General features: G+C 37.7%; 1 protein-coding gene across 1 annotated transcript; it reads left to right on the top strand.

Moving 5' to 3' along the window:
* The first annotated feature begins 9,984 nt into the window (after window positions 1-9,984).
* Window positions 9,985-11,211, top strand: LOC131427923 (uncharacterized). The gene is made up of 3 exons (XM_058591506.1): window positions 9,985-10,129; window positions 10,201-10,555; window positions 10,609-11,211. The coding sequence occupies exons 2-3, from the start codon at window positions 10,241-10,243 to the stop codon at window positions 11,167-11,169; spliced, it is 876 nt and encodes a 291-aa protein (XP_058447489.1). The 5' UTR covers window positions 9,985-10,129; window positions 10,201-10,240; the 3' UTR covers window positions 11,170-11,211.
* Window positions 11,212-17,072: the final 5,861 nt, after the last annotated feature.

The raw sequence follows: 17,072 nt of genomic DNA, 5'->3' as shown, positions 1-17,072 counted from the left end.
TATATTTTGTTCCACCATTGCAGAAAGTTCAACCTTCAAGCGATCATGAAGACTAAAGGGAATACGCTTTTTATAGTGCAGTTTTGGCACTGAATCCTTTTTTAGAACGATTGTGCAAGTACCAGGAAACTTGCCGAGGCCATCAAAAACATCTTTATTTTGATCCATAAACAACACCTGATCAGCTGGAAAAGAGGATTCAGCTTGTATTGAATTTAATCGTTTAATTAGACCAAACGCAATGCAAGAGCTTAACCCGATCAACGGCTCAAACGAGTTGTCAACAACTAAAAATGTGGCTATGTAAGCTGTGTTTTTTTCTTTATCAAAACATGAAAGTCGTACCTGCCCATGAATTTTAATTTTATTAGAACTGTAATCAATAACATTAAGGGAGCTTGATGGAATGATAGGAATATTCAGTCGATTAACATATTTTAACGGAATGCAATTAACATCGGCACCAGTATCCAATTTAAAATCAACCGGGCAGTTTTGAATGAGGTATTGTTTTGTCCACTTGGCGCGTGTTGTCTCATCTTGAATTTTCGAGTTTATTCTATAATGTACGTTTGAACTATCAATGAATTTAATGCTATCCCTATCTACTAATTTACCTGCATCTGCCCAATTTATGCTGTGTATTGCAGTTTTTGAAGATTTCTTGTCATGTCTTGTATTTCCTCCTGTGATGTGATTGGCGATGATTTGATTATTTTTTCCGCTGGCTCGATTTTGATCACCAACGTTTGATGATCTGCAATACTTTTTGAAGTGTCCCCGTCTTCCACACGCATCACATGTTATGTTGTTTGCTGGACAGTACCGCTGGTGTCGTCCATTGTAAGGTTGACCACAATTGTAGCACATTACTACTCGCTTAACTACCGAAATTCCATCTTCATCCTTCAACACTTTCTCGGCGACTGTGTGCACTTCTGCATGTGTGACTTTTCCATCCAGTAACTGTTTATTTTCAGCCGCTGTCTCGTAAATTTTACACGTTTCCACGATTTTCATAAGGGGTTCATCCTTTCCATCCAGAAGCTTGAGCTGGAGTTTCTTGTCCTGAACGCCAATAACAATGCGGTCTCGCAACATACGGTCAGCATACGATGAATGACATGTCAAACAATTGAACTCACAATAAGCAAGCTGCGTACGGAGAGCTGTTTCGAAATCCGCGAATGATTGTTTTTCTTTTTGCACTATCATATTGAACTTAAAAGCCTCCATGGCCACGTTTTTGCGTGGCAAACAATATGTATCGAAAGCTTCAATAACTTGTGCGAGAGTACGCAACTGTTGAACCGGCCCCAAAACAATTTGCTCAAGTACTGCTTCTTCTGCTTCGTCGCCTTCCGCGACATCTGCGTCCTCGTCTCTCACATTGGGAACTCCAAACATGGTATCCACGTCACCATTATTCGGGAAGAGAGTGTTGTAAATCTCAACACCACGATCACCAATGAGCCATAAAAATGTCGCCATTTTGTTTTGCTCTGACTCCGCAGCTTTATTGCTCGCAATCATATATATATGAAATTGCTGCTTCCATTTTGGCCATTCTTTTGCCAAATTCGAACAATCCAATGGTTGGGGTAAACGATGCTCCAGAATATTTGCCATTTTAATACGATTCCAATCGACGAACTTTTCTCTTTTTTTTTTTTTTTGAACAATTCAATAGACGCTTTCGTTTTTAGCGACGCAAAGGGGGATTATCTCCGATTGTTTCGTTGTCACGCTAACTGCGACGATTTTCAGAAATTGGATAAATCACAACGTACAGCTTTAACTTCTGACACCATGTAAGGTTAATGCGTTTTTAATTAACTAAAACCAGTTTAGTTCAAGTTACAAACGTTTATTGCGTCTTTACTGTTCGCTGCTCACTTTAACAATGCCTGCAACTGAGTACCTATTATCTCATAAGGAGTTCATACCAGTGTTGCCTACTATGCTAAAATGTCTACTCTTTACATATCCTGCATGAAATTCGCATACAAATGCAAATACATATCAATACATTACAGGTAATTCTGTATAAATGGCAACTCTGTTGGTAAATGAAAAAAATAAACACAGTCTAGATGACAGACAGGATGTTTTTGATAGGGTAACGTGGCGCCATCATGACACATGTGAGTACTGTCCCAAATAAAGGAATATTCGAAATGACAGTTAAAATGATTGAAGAATCTAATTTGAGTGTCCTGTCTGTTAGTCTGTGACACAACTATTTCTTCAGCTTCAAGCAGTACGATTCACGACTTCCATCGGATTTCCATATAAATTATATGGGATATTTTTATAACTTTCATTATGATAACGTCCATTTAGATTTGACGTACACATTAAATAAAGATTATAAGTTTCCATATGATTTCTATGAATTATATTCTGCATATGATTCATATGACAAATCTAATGAATATAAATAAGATTTTCATTTCAGTGTAACCTCCCATATGGTAGCTGTTACCATCTTATTTTTCTGAGTGTAGGCAGGATGTAACTGTTGATGGAGCAGCCCCTTGAACTCACCGTCTCTATTAACCTTGTGAGCCCCTACTTTAATGTAACACCACTGTCGAGTATGTTGCTGTATACAACGCTTCCGTTCCCTAGTTAATAATAATTTCCTTTCTTACGAAATACATGCGTTCGTTTTGTTCTACAAGTTTCGTCGGGTTTTTCGTTGTTGGGCATCCGAAATACCACTTTAGGTTATGGGCCCAGGATTCGTTCTATCGGTTCCGTCGCGTAAATAAGTAAAAGTGTAAACGATGGAGGAGGAAAAACAAGATCGAGTTTTTCTACCGGTATTCGATGGCTCTAACTTTTCCGCATGGAAGTTCAGAATGCTCGTTCTTTTAGAAGAGCATGAACTAGTGGATTGTGTTCAGCGCTACGCTGCTGATATCGACGAGCTAAGAGATCATCCAGATGATAACCAGGAAACGAAAAATAGAAAAACTAGAGAACGCGAGATAAGAGCTAAAAAGGATCGTAAATGCAAATCTCTTTTAATTAGCAGAATTCATGATTCGCATTTGGAATACGTACGGGATAAACAGCACCCGAAGGATGTATGGGATGCATTACATCGGATTTTTGAAAGGCATAGCATAGCGACTAGAATGCATCTAAAGCGACAGATGCTTACTCTCCGTTATGATACAGGTAGCTTGCAGCAACATTTTCTTCTATTTGACAAACTAGTTCGGGAGTACCGAGGAACCGGCGCAGTGCTAGATGAACTTGACGTTGTGTGTCATCTTCTTTTGACTCTCGGTTCGTCTTATTCGGCGGTCGTTACTGCACTCGAAACTATGCAGGAGGAGGTCCTTACGCTAGAATTCGTTAAGTGTCGACTTTTGGATGAAGAGACGAAGAGAAAAGGCACTGAAGTATACTCAGACACTCATGAACAGGCAGCTTTTTCTGGCATGAAGCAGCATCATAAACGTAGGAAAATGAAATGTTTCGGATGCAAACAGGAGGGCCATAAGCTGGCAGAATGTCCTGTGCAGAAAAAGGGAAACGAGAAGAAGAAGGATGTAAACAAATCAAAGGCCAATGTAGCAGAACATGATGAATTATGTTTTGCTGGATTCAGCAGGGGCACTGTTCGTTCTGGTGCTACGAACAAAGTAAATTGGTACATCGACTCTGGATGCTCCGACCATTTAGTCAATGACAAATCGTTGTTCGTTGATTTGGAAGATCTCAAGCAACCAGTGGAGATCGCGATTGCTAAAGACGGTGAAACGATCGTAGCAAAACAAGCAGGAACGGTAAAAGTGATTTCTGTTGTAAACAAAAGAGAAATAAAGTGCTCAGTTAAGAATGTCCTGTACGTACCAGAGCTTCGATGTAACCTATTTTCGGTGATGAGATGTGATGAAGCTGGTATGAAAATAGTATTTGAAAAGGATTCTGTTGGCATATTTCATGATTCGAAGTTGATTGCCACGGGTGCTCGCGTCGGGAAGTTATATCGTTTAAATATGTTCGTTGACCGTGAAAATATCGATAATTCATTGTTATCATTCGGGCGTGTGCCGGAAAATCTTAAACTGTGGCATCGGCGTTTCGGCCACTTGAATGCACGAAGTTTGGAAAAGTTAATAAATGATGGCATGTGTGTTGGTTTTAAGCCTGAAGGTGAAACATCGAATAAAAATGTAATTGTTTGCGAACCGTGTGTATTAGCAAAACAGACTCGAAAGCCGTTTCGAATGCTTAATAATCCGAGATCGTCGCGTGTTTTAGAACTCGTACATTCCGATGTTTGCGGGCCGATTAAACCGCTTGGAATTGATAGTATGAGATATTTTGTCACCTTCATTGACGATTGGAGCCACTTTGTGATAGTGTTTTTGATTAAATCGAAGGATGAAGTGCTCGATTGCTTCAAACGATATGCTGCGTTGGTATCGGCTAAATTTGGGCAAAAGATTTCGCGTTTGCGGTGCGATAACGGTGGTGAATATAAAAACCGTTCGTTTCAACAATTTTGTAATCAAATCGGTGTTCAGATCGAGTGGACAGTAGCACACACTCCGGAACAGAATGGTGTATCCGAGCGAATGAACCGCTCTCTCGTTGAACGAGCACGAGCGATGTTGGAGGACTCTGGTATAAACAAGTGTTTTTGGACCTGTGCGGTGCAGACTGCGGCTTATCTGTTGAATCGTAGTCCCTCTAGCGCTATTATGTCTGATATGACTCCGTATCAGCTGTGGGAAGGATGTACATGTACCAAAAGAGCAACGCAGCAAATTAGAATCCAAATCGTGGAAAGGTTTATTCTTGGGCTACGCTAATAATGGCTATCGAGTGTGGCACCCAGCGAAGAGGCAAATATTACACGTCCGTGATGTTGATTTTGTTGAATCTGAGTACGGTGAAAGTTTTCTGAAATATAATGATGACAGAGCTTCTGACGTGATTTCGATTGTCGAAAGAGATAATGAAAAATCGGAGTCTATCAAAGAAGAAATGGATAATGAAAATATTTTGGAAGAATCCTTGAGAACGGGGACAAGCGATGAAAATACGAATAATTCATTTGAACCACGTATTACAGGCAGACCAGTGCGCGAACGGAACCCTCCCGTATGGCAAACAGATTATGAAATGGAGTATGCTGCATATGCGTTGAATGCAATGTAATATGTCGAAGATTTGCCGAGAACTTTAGCTGAAGCAAAAACACGTAAGGATTGGCCGAAATGGGAAGCAGCTGTTAATGAAGAGATTGCAGCCTTGAAGAGAAACAGGACGTGGACTGTTACAGAGCTGCCAAAAGATCGAAAGCCGATTACAAGTAAGTGGGTTTTTAAAATAAAACATGGCATGAATGGAGAGCCGGATCGCTATAGAGCTCGCTTAGTGGCGAGAGGTTTCAGCCAAAAGTTTGGTTTCGACTATAGCGAAACTTACTCTCCTGTTGCTAAGCTCGACACGTTACGTACGGTTTTAGCAGTTGCTTGTCGGAATAAATTGGTGGTGCATCAAATGGATGTCCGTGCTGCCTTTTTGAATGGGACACTTACAGAAGAAATTTTTATGGTACCGCCGGAAGGATTTGTTGTCGAGAATAATCAAGTATGTCGGTTGGAAAAATCTTTATACGGGCTTAAACAAGCTTCTCGTGCGTGGAACAGTCGATTTCATAGTTTTATGAAAGACTGTTTAGGCTTTTTGCAGAGCGCCAATGATCGATGTCTTTATGTTCGTGGATCTGGAGAGACTCGAGTGATTATAGTTCTTTACGTAGACGACATCGTGATTGTCGGAGCGACACTGAAAGTTGTGCAACTTGTAAAGAGTTGTTTATCTAATGAATTCGAGATGGCAGATATGGGAGAAATTAAACATTTCCTTGGAATGCGCGTGGAATACAATCGTGTTGGTGGTGTGATGAAGATAAATCAGCGCCATTATCTGGAGAACGTTCTGAAGCGATTTAAAATGGAAGATTGCAAACCTTGTTCAACGCCTATTGAAAACCGATTAAAGTTAAAAGTAAACGACCATAATCGTACCACGCAGCCATTTAAGGAACTCGTTGGTTGTTTGTCATATGCATCATTAACTACTAGACCGGACTTAGCAGCTTCAGTTAATTTCTTCAGTCAGTTTCAGAGTTGCCCCAGTGATGAACATTGGACTCATCTAAAAAGGATACTACGGTATATAAAAGGATCGTTGGACTTCGGTCTTGTTTTCCGGGCGAATGAATCGGCACCGTTGTTGGAAGTCTTTTCGGATGCTGACTGGGCAAACGATTCATCTGATAGACGTTCTATCAGTGGAGGTATTTTTAAAGTTTTTGGATGTACAGTTGGCTGGATCACCAGGAAACAACAGACAGTTGCTCTTTCGTCAACAGAGGCAGAGATATCAGCACTTTGTACTGTGGTTTGCCATGAAATATGGCTAAATCGTTTGTTGCTTGATTTGGGATATAACAGTAAGCAACCGATCTCCGTTTATGAATATAATCAATCTGCAATGCGAATCGCCGAGGAGTCTCGAGATTTTGGACGTGTTAAACATGTTGATGTGAAGTTTCATTTTCTGCGAGATTTAATCAAATGTGGCAGCATTGTACTCAAATTTCTTCCGTCGACCGATCAGACTGCGGATATGATGACCAAAGGGTTACCAGTTGCAGCATTTCGACGACACTGCACCGGGATCGGACTGGTGAATTGCAGTGGCTGAGCAGGAGTGTTGATGGAGCAGCCCCTTGAACTCACCGTCTCTATTAACCTTGTGAGCCCCTACTTTAATGTAACACCACTGTCGAGTATGTTGCTGTATACAACGCTTCCGTTTCCTAGTTAATAATAATTTCCTTTCTTACGAAATACATGCGTTCGTTTTGTTCTACAAGTTTCGTCGGGTTTTTCGTTGTTGGGCATCCGAAATACCACTTTAGTAACAGTATAATTTCTTTTTAAAACTTTCTAGTCAACTTCTGATAAAATCTCGAATTTTAAAGTAATCCAAATTATGTGCTTTGCGTAATTTCTTTTAGCAAAATAAGCTTTAAAGCATATCAGTTCGAAATGGATATCCGCATAATACCGATTTTTCATCTGAGACTGAAATACGAGAACTTTTCTCTTGTTAACATGATATTACATTTTAATAATATTGGATGAAAGAGATTAATGATAAAAGTTAAGAAATTGAATTAAAATATTATTATTACTGGTAGTATTATAAATGTTTCATACAAAATTGTTCATGATAAAACCAACAAATATGTGCAGTAATTGAGATATGGACACAAACTTCTTAACAATAAATTTTCTGGGAGGGTTCTTTGATAAACGGGAGATGATTACCAGACATACAATAAAGACCTGTCAATTATTTTTCACGCAATATGGAATTTTTAAATACATACATTTACTCCGACTCTGCATTTCGATCGAATGTGAGGTTCAATTCATATATTTCAATCGAGTGTTATTTTTATATGAAAAACTCGAACTCGATCGAAAGTCTAAATGAAAATTTCTGATTCGATCGAATTACAGATTCGCTGTGAATGTATGTATTAAAAGAATTCCAAATTACAATAAAAATGATGTGCAGATCGATATTTACACAATCTTCAAATTCTATCCGTTGTCATATCGGTGGTTTTTTCTCACAAATTGTATTCAACAAATTTAGACGAAATTTATTTGTTTTTATTACCGAAACCGGTAGCCACGATGAAGGTAACTGTTATTCGAAAACAACAATTGTTTAGTCTTGGTGGCCAGTTACATATATTATTCGAACGATTTCATTTTGACATTACGAGTTACTGAGGGGTAGTTAAATTTGTGATATATACAGTTTTAATATACGACCCAGTAAATTCGCCCGTCGTGCAAATCGGGAGGGCGAGTTGCATTTGCGTTTCGAAAAGTTTGACGTTTATATTGTGCCTCATTAGAGCAAAAGAGAAAGGGTAATTTGTTTTTGCGTTGCTCTATATTCGAAATTTTGTTTCTCTTTCGCGCTTGACAAAATTTTTCATATCATCTGTTATTTTCATCATTACCATACCAGCGCCTAGGAAGCATTCGCTTTTATTGATTGTGAAGAAGTAAAAAAATATGCAGTTTTTTGTGTGACGATTCTGCTGCCTGCTGCATCCGATTGACTCATTTGAGACTCGTCGTTACTATTAGGTATATATGGATATCGTTTGTAGATTTATAATTGGTTAATTTAAAAAAAATGCTCAAACGTGTATACTCATTCCAACACATGAAATAATTTCATTATTATGTACATTTCCCTCATTACGGTTTTGAGGAATCTGATCCAGGGCTACCATATTCACAGATTTTTCTCCAAAACCACAGATCTTTTCATCTATTTTGCACACAGATTCTGTGACACAGATTGTTAAATATTCACTGGTTTATAGAAATATTTCATTAAAATTCATGATTTTTTAAATATTTTTCACAGATTTTTATCTAAAATATGCATCACAGATGATAAACAGAATTTTTATGCTGAATCACAGATTCTAATTTGGCCGCTCTGATCCCCAGTTAACTTGTCTGGAATTTGATTTGGAATTCATTATGAATTCCAAATCAGGTACAAGTCGGAAACGCCACATCGCCACAACGAGCTAGTTCCGAAGTTGTTCCCAGAAAATTGGACGCCACCAAAGGGAATGCTCGATAAATCACAAGCAACGAGAAAAATGAATCAATCTCTCTACGCTAACGAAAATTGAGCGTAGTGAAACCGATATACAATTCCTTCCACAGTTGATGAGTGAATTAAATCCGAATATTATAATAGTGGACTCGTCTTGGGTAAGAAAACGTCTAGTGAATTGATTACTACATGAGAGCGTTGTTTTAAAAATAAATTTTTTATTTACAACCGTTTTGACGTCGCATCGATGCCATCTAGCCAAACGATTGGTTTCAAACTTTTATATCCGTTCATCCACTTGCAAAACCTGGCAGTCACCGGAGGAATGCTTGTCATTTCCATTTTCATGTCTGATTATTAGTATCATCGGAATCAGCATTGACCAAAAATATTTAACAATTAGAAATATTATTAAAATATTTAATTAAAATGTCTCATGGAAAGATTATTAAAAAGTAGCTAAATGGTATCAAAACATATTTTAATTAACTTTATTCTAAATGTAAAAGAAAAATCAAAAGCAATAAAAAGAAAAGCCGAAATAAGGAGCACGACGATTGGCCGAAGCTCAATAGTGCTTAATCGGTCTTACGTCAGCCCAATGCGTAGATGCGTTTCGCTTGTTCGAAGGTTAACGCGGTTGATGCAAATGGTGCAAAATTGTCCGATGACGACCCGATAGAAGCGCACCGATCGGACCCATATCGTGCACAATCGGTCCGATAATCAGGCCAATGATCGGACCGACGCGGGTCGACAAAATTCACTGGGTATGTCGTGTCGTTGGTTCCCCTTCCCAGTGAAATTTGTAGACCCGCATAAGTCCGATCATCGGTCCGATTATCGGACCGATTGAGCACGATATAGGGCCGATCGTAGCGCTTCAATCGGCCCGTCATCGGACAATTCTGCACCATTTACATCAACCGCGTCGACATAAAAAAAGCTTTATGTTTACATTATGCATCGCTAGAGAAACAGAGCGAAGGAATATCAAACAAGGCATTTTCGAGCCGACATCTTCCCGATAGGGTGAGAAAGATTGTTAAACATTTGTATCGATCATAGAGGCTTTAACCTTTCGGTCATTCGCCTCTTAGGGCCAGAAAAACTCTGACCCTATGTTCGAGGTTGGAAATCCAACCCCGATATATCTCATCACCTGAGTAATCAGACATCCGCTCTCTGCTTTGGTATATCTTCACTCTGTTGTTCTACCGATACACTATGCAAGCTCGAAACGCAATCAACAGCTTTCTTGCACGATGCGTCCGATGTTCGGATTTACTGGGTTTTAGCAAAAGTGAGTGAAACTCTACTCACTTTTGAGTAACATTGAGCGAGCGTGTATATGAATTTTTATTTCAGTGTAAAACAATGTAATTCTCCCGTGTATGTATTGTTCTTCAGTTTGACTTTCATTTCTAATAAAACGGTAATTATATAGTTTATATTGAATGTATTAAGAATCTATGTACAAATGCTCAAAACTTTGATCATATTTAGCTCATGTTTGTAATGTGAAAGTTATTATATTATTAACATCATGGAATCCAGCACGGAGACGTTGAACGATAGCATGGTAGATGTAATAGAACGTGCTGAAGCTTTCTTATCCGCCTTTTCAAACATTCTGACTCAAAGTGAAAGATCACAAAATAATTCAACACATGATTTATTTGAGTCCTCTGTGGAGGGTGAATCATTCATTGCAGCTGCCAATACGTCTGATACGAACTCTAGCTCTCTTTCTAATGATATAAGTCTAAGCAGCGAACGATTAATTTCCGAGCAACCTGGAACTAATGATCTGGCTATATATGTATCAAATCCAAATACTGCTCTTTCAGAAGAAATCGAAGTAATTATATATTGTTACAAAAAACGCAAATCTTGAATTCAACTATTTTTTAGGTTCTGAGTGATATCTCTGAAAATTCAGATGGAACCATCTCGTATGAAATAGAGTTACCAGAAGCTCGTTTTATATCATCACAAATAAGTTTAGAAACCGACGATTGTATTATTGTACCGCAAGAGATTCCTACTATTGACTTGTGTACATCTTCCTATGGGATGGATGTAGATGTTTTTTCGAGACGAAATCGGAGAAGATTGGGCTCTTCAGTTCCTGTTGTTGAATCAATCACACTAGATGATACAGTTATTGACACACAAGTTCCACTAGGAGCAGCTGGCTCTAACCTGTTTTCAAATGGTAATGAAATTGCTACAAAACAGATTTCTTCAGAAATTGACTTAAATTCGACACGTTCGTCGGATGCTGGATTGCCGTGCGCTGTCAATTGCCCGATATGCTTCGATCCAATATATAAGAAAGGTGCTTCATCAACAATTTGCGGCCATTTGTTTTGTCATACCTGTATTAATCACGAAATCAAGCTACGCAAAATGTGTCCCCTTTGCAAACGTAAATTAATGCGGTCTCAAGTCCATCGTATATACTTCAATTGATCATTAGATTTGTGATATTTTAAATATAGGTTTTATAAAATATGTGACTGTTATTACTTTGAGCACGATTTTTTTTAATTTTAAGCAACATGAACGTTTAGCAAGAGTATTATCATAAATAAGATAAACCTAGATTCCCCAGTGTAATAGTACTGTAGATGAGCAACCTGTGACACCAAAAGCGCCGTCTGGTGTAGAATGGGTACGTAAATGCTCCTAAAGTGCATGTTCAAAGTTGCCTGTGCATTTAACACAACCACAGTAGCATAAATCAAATAAACATAGATTTCCCATTCTACGGAGACACTAACAGCCCTTCTAGTGATAAACGGTTGTACTTTTTTCCATTAGCTACTGTCATAAATCAAATAAACATAGATTTCCCAGTGTAATAGTAATGTAGGTGAGCAACCTGTGATACCAAGAGCGGAGAATGGGTGCGTAAATGCTCCTGAAATTCATGCAAAATGTTGCCTGCGCATTTAACTTAACCACAGTAGCTAATGGAAAAAAGTACACCCGTTTCTCACTAGAGGTGCTGTTAGTGTCACCGTACAATGGGAAATCTATGTTTATTTGATTTATGCTACTGTGGTTGTGTTAAATGCGCAGGCAACTATGTACATGCACTTTAGGAGCATTTACGCACCCATTTTACACCAGACGGTGCTCTTGGTGTCACGGGTTGCTCAACCACATTACTATTACCATAAATCAAATAAACATAGATTTCCGACTGTACGGTGACACTAACAGTACCTCTAGTGAGAAACGGGTGAACTTTTTTCCATTAGCTACTGTGGTTTTGTTAAATGCGCAGGCAACTTTATGCATGCATTTTAGGAGCATTTACGCACCCATTCTCCACCAGACGGTGCTTTTGCTGTCACGGGTTGCTCAACTACATTAGTATTGCATTGGGAAATCTATGTTTATTTGATTTATGCTATTACACTGGGGAATCTAGGTTTATTTTATTCATGACAGTAGCGAATGGAGAAAAGTACAACCGTTTCTCACTAGAAGCGCTGTTACTGTCATTGTACAATGTTAAATCTATGTTTATTTGATTTATGGTATTACACACTTGAAAAATTTCGCAGTATTCGATAATTTTTTACCGAATTTTCAACAGCTGAACGTTCGGTAATCAGTTCGGTAATTGAATTGATTACCGATCGTTCGGTAATTGCGGAACTGTCACATAACTACCGTAAACTGTAAACCAAATGGATCTAACAGATTGTTCGGTAATTTTTGTTTGTTTGTTTGCCTTTTGTTAAAATTCTGGATTTTCGGATTTCAAAAAACAACACATATTCACAAAAACAATGAATGAAGAAAATGGTTTTATTCCACGAGAAATTTAAAAAGTGTCAGATGTTCCGACTGACCGGAATTATGAGCGACTTCCAAAACACTGCACAACCCGTCGAGTCCAACAAAAATTACCCTTGAACGATTTGTTTTGGCAGCAAGTGGACAAGTGAAACAAAATTATTTTCTGCCTATAAGTAAACAAAAAGCTGTTAGTGGTTCTATTGTCTTAAAAACATTTATCACCTGTACCTCAATCCATTCGATGAACCCTTCAACATTTTTTTGCCACTCACTGAATATTTTAATAACTGTTTGACAGTTAGTTTCACACTTATTTTCGGATTTTCAGTTCGGTAATATTTTTACTGAAAAATTCGTTATTTTTATCAAAATTACCGATTAGTCTGCTGTTCTTATAAAAATTTACGTATTCAGCATATTTTGTTACCGAGATTCAGCTCTTCAAAAACATGTACTGAAAATTTGGCAATTATCTACCGAACTGTCTAAACTTTGAAATTTTTCGGTAAATTTGATATAAATAGTGCTGATCGATCAGTAATTTATCGTTTTTAGCGAATTGTTCGGTAAAGAGTACCGAATCAATTTGTAAAACGCAAGTACATAGCACGCCATATTGGTTTTAGTATACTGTGTTCGAAGTGAGTTAAAATGAAATAATGAAATATATATAAATCCAATCTTTGGATGTATCGTTATTCGAACTATTCAGTAAGTAATATGATTTACCTTCTAACATTTCAGTTTTACAATAAATGGATGCAATCAGTTGTTTTTTTCTGTCGAAAGGCAGTTTCCGGTTATGTAGAAGACCTTGGACGCCATGTCTCTTTACATATCCGAAATCGCGATTTTCTTCCTGACGCTGTACATTACGACTGTAAATTTTCGAAATGTAATATGCGTTATAGTCGCTTCTGGTCTTTAAAAAGACATATTTTGGATGAACATCCCCGAGAACCGCAATTTCTCGTGAATTCTCCGTCATTTCAATCTGCATTTGAATATGCGGAACTAGCGGATAATGAGTCAGTAGATTCAATTGATGAAGACACTAAACATACCGAAACGGATGAAATTAAAAATTCTCGTGGCGCTAAAAGAACAAAGGATGCAGATACAGAAAAATTAAACCCGTTAAACGGTATAATTCAGTGGTTAAAGGTAAATAACTGTAGTTTTTGTTTTTTAAATTCCGTCTTGTCGTAATACCATCACAAAGAACGAATATAATATTAGTATTAATTAATTACTCTGTTATATCTGTGAATTTATATGTGTTATTCCAGGTTGAAGTATTCAACTGTAAAAGCCATCCTGCAGATAAACTGTTTCATTTGTTCATTATAAACACTTTATATGGTATTGGAACTCTTACTACAACGGGTGAAAACTTGTCGCCGAAGCTATGAAATGAAAGAAAATTAATGTTTTTCAAATCAAAAATAAAACGGACGTAGAGCAATCAGTTGTTCAAGATAATGTTTTCCGAAATTTCAAATGAAATAATTTAATAATTAACTTTCTGCTGCACTGAACTGTAAAAATTACTGATTCAATCAGTTTGTTTAACCGCTGGTTCGGTAACTTTTCAACGTAAAACAAATGCTGACTAAACAGCAATATTTACTGAATCCTCATCAACATGTGCTGACCAGTACAGTTAAAAATGACAATTCGAACAAATTTCAGTTTTACTGAACGTTCGTCAATTAATAAATTACTGAACAGATTACGGTACGTTCAGCTGTGTAAAAGTCGGTATAATATTGCTGAAGTCGGTAAAGAAAACTAAGTGTGTTCATGACAATTAGTTTTCACATAAGTTCGGTTATTGGAATATAACTTTACCAAACGGACAGTATGATTTTTACCGTATTCGGCCACTGTTCAGGTTTACCGTATCAATTGTATATCTAATAACGAATTCTGTAATGAAAATTAACGTTAAACTGATCGTTCGGTGAAAATTTGCATAAATGTTGTAAAATAAAACCCATGTACCGAAACATCGGTTATTTCTATAGATTACCGAAAGCTCTCGTCAAAAATATTACCGAACAAAGGAATTAAATCTTATTGTGTATGCTTGTCATTTTTTCGCGGATATACACAGATAAGAGTGGGCTAATAATATTGTTCAATTTCATATTTTCATTAATTCATCATACAGAATAGTTTACCCACGTGAATTTCTCATGTGGTGCGCGATTGCTTAGTCGATACCTTTCATCATAAATCAAATAAACATTGATTTCCCATTGTACGGTGACACTAACAGCACCCGACGACAGCACCTCTAGTGAGAAACGGGTGTACTTTTTTCCATTAGCTACTGTGGTTGTGTTAAATGCGCAGGCAACTTTTTGCATGCATTTTAGGAGCATTTACGCACCCATTCTCCACCAGACGGCGCTTTTGTTGTCACGGGTTCAGGAATCAGAACAAATTGGCTCAAATGGCACGTTCCCCTTGATATTTGGAGATTTGTGCCTTATTATATTGTCAAGGGTTGCTCAACTACATTACTATTACACTGGGAAATCTATGTTTATTTGATTTATGCTTTCATGCAGCCCACCTGGTTTCGATTCCCAATCACGCAACAAAGGTCAGAAAGTTTTTCTGACCCGAAGAGGCGAATACCCTTGAAGTTAAAGCCTCTATAATCGAAACAAAAAAAAATCTATCGTTTCATGATTGAAATTGTTCGATATTCAAAGTTGTATTAACCAAAAATTGTTAGACACTCGTGGTGATGGGTAATACGGCTCATTTCAATGAGTGGCTCTGAAACGATCGCTCTTTCGTAACGGCTGGTTCAATGGAACGGCTTATTGGCTCTTTCTCTATAAACGTCAATGCGGAGAAGCGATTCGAGAGAGTGCCCGCTTGTGAGGAATTCTGGCAACCGTCAGAAGACTGGCTGCATTCCGGCTGCTGTCAAATTGTTCAGGCGAAATTGCGTCATTATCTCGCCGTATGTGTTATGTTTATTTCTCTCTTGCTTCTTTTTTCTTTTTTTTTATTCGACTTCATTTGATGTTTGTCAATCCCGCATGTTCATACAAAAAACGAATCTTGAGACGAGTTAAATGAGATTGAAATATGTGTATGTTTAATAGTGAGAAAGCACTGTTATTGGTAATAACATTTTCCATAATTAGTATGTATGAAGGGCAATAATTTGTTGCCTTTCATGTGTACTTTTTAATGAAAAAATGAAACCAGGACGCTAAAAATGTAGAACCGATTCAAAACAGTTCTGCCAATCTTGTATGGCAAAAATCTGATAGAAACAGAACCGTTAATAACAGCTAGGCGAAATTCTCTGCCGGAAACGGTTGTTGCATTGTTGCCAGACTTTTGCCGGAATTCTGGCAGAATTCCGGCAAAAATGGCTGGCAGACATAGTCAACCGTCTGGGGGGAAATCTGCCCGCCGAGTACAAGTGGGTGCCACGGAAATACAGGTGGTATGGGGGATCCAACCGACGACACGACCAGGCACTCCGAAGAAAAACTGACAAGGAAATTGTCCGTTAACGATTCACCGCCAGTTACCGCAAATATAGCGACCCCTTGATAATAATGAAAATAACCTTCTCGAGCAACACTGTTTAAGTTTTCCAGGATCTAGTTACCAAGGATCCCCAGAGTAAATAAACAAACAATTTCTAAACGCAAAAGATACGAGAAAGCATTTTCACAGATTTTGTTAAAATATAATAGAAAATATCTGCGTGTATTTCAAGAATAGAATCAGTGACTTCTACATGAAAATTTAATGAAGGGTAACTTTCCATTGTATGCAATTCAAATGCTAACCAGTCAACATGTTCTAGTTTCAGGCGTCTCAAAGACGGGAGTTGCAAATGGTTTTGTAAGAAACACAATTCATGGCCAAGCAATAAAAACCAATATGTTTACATATTTTTCACTATAATATGTTTACATATTTTTCACTATAATTAACAGTGGCCCTTATTCTGCGAGTCGAGTGAGGTGAGATAAGTCGAGTCACCCGAGTCACGCGATTCTGACAGTCGAATGAAGTGACAAAAGTCACCAGAATGAGCTTCGATGAACTCTCACCGTATTCTTGCAGTCGAATCTGGGTGACAAGAGTCACTACGCAGTGAGTTTCAAAGTCGGTACCGGTAAAGCAAGTGACAGGAGGAATATTAATCGAAAAATCTTAGATATTTTCAAACCTATTGAATTTTTTTAACATGGTTTGATGTTGTTATTAAACAACAAAATTAATTGTACCAATTATGTTGTTACTTTTCAGATTTCCTATGAAAAATTCAATTTTCATACATTTGGATAAATGTATACTTCCAGAGAATTAGAAGAGAGATTGAGCTGTAAAATTATTGGATAAAACTTTATGAGCACGATGGACTAGGCTCATAATACTTTGGGATGAAAGGACTAATACTCACGAAATGCGCGAAAGCACAGATTATTGTAAAAAAAAACAACACCCACATAATGTGGTGTAATGATGCTGCTCATATAACTTTTTCATAAATGTTACTAAGGAAAAAAAAGCTTTGA

Source organism: Malaya genurostris, chromosome 2, assembly GCF_030247185.1.
Source record: "Malaya genurostris strain Urasoe2022 chromosome 2, Malgen_1.1, whole genome shotgun sequence".
Lineage (NCBI taxonomy): Eukaryota > Metazoa > Arthropoda > Insecta > Diptera > Culicidae > Malaya > Malaya genurostris.
This window is presented reverse-complemented; position numbering and strand designations above follow the sequence as displayed.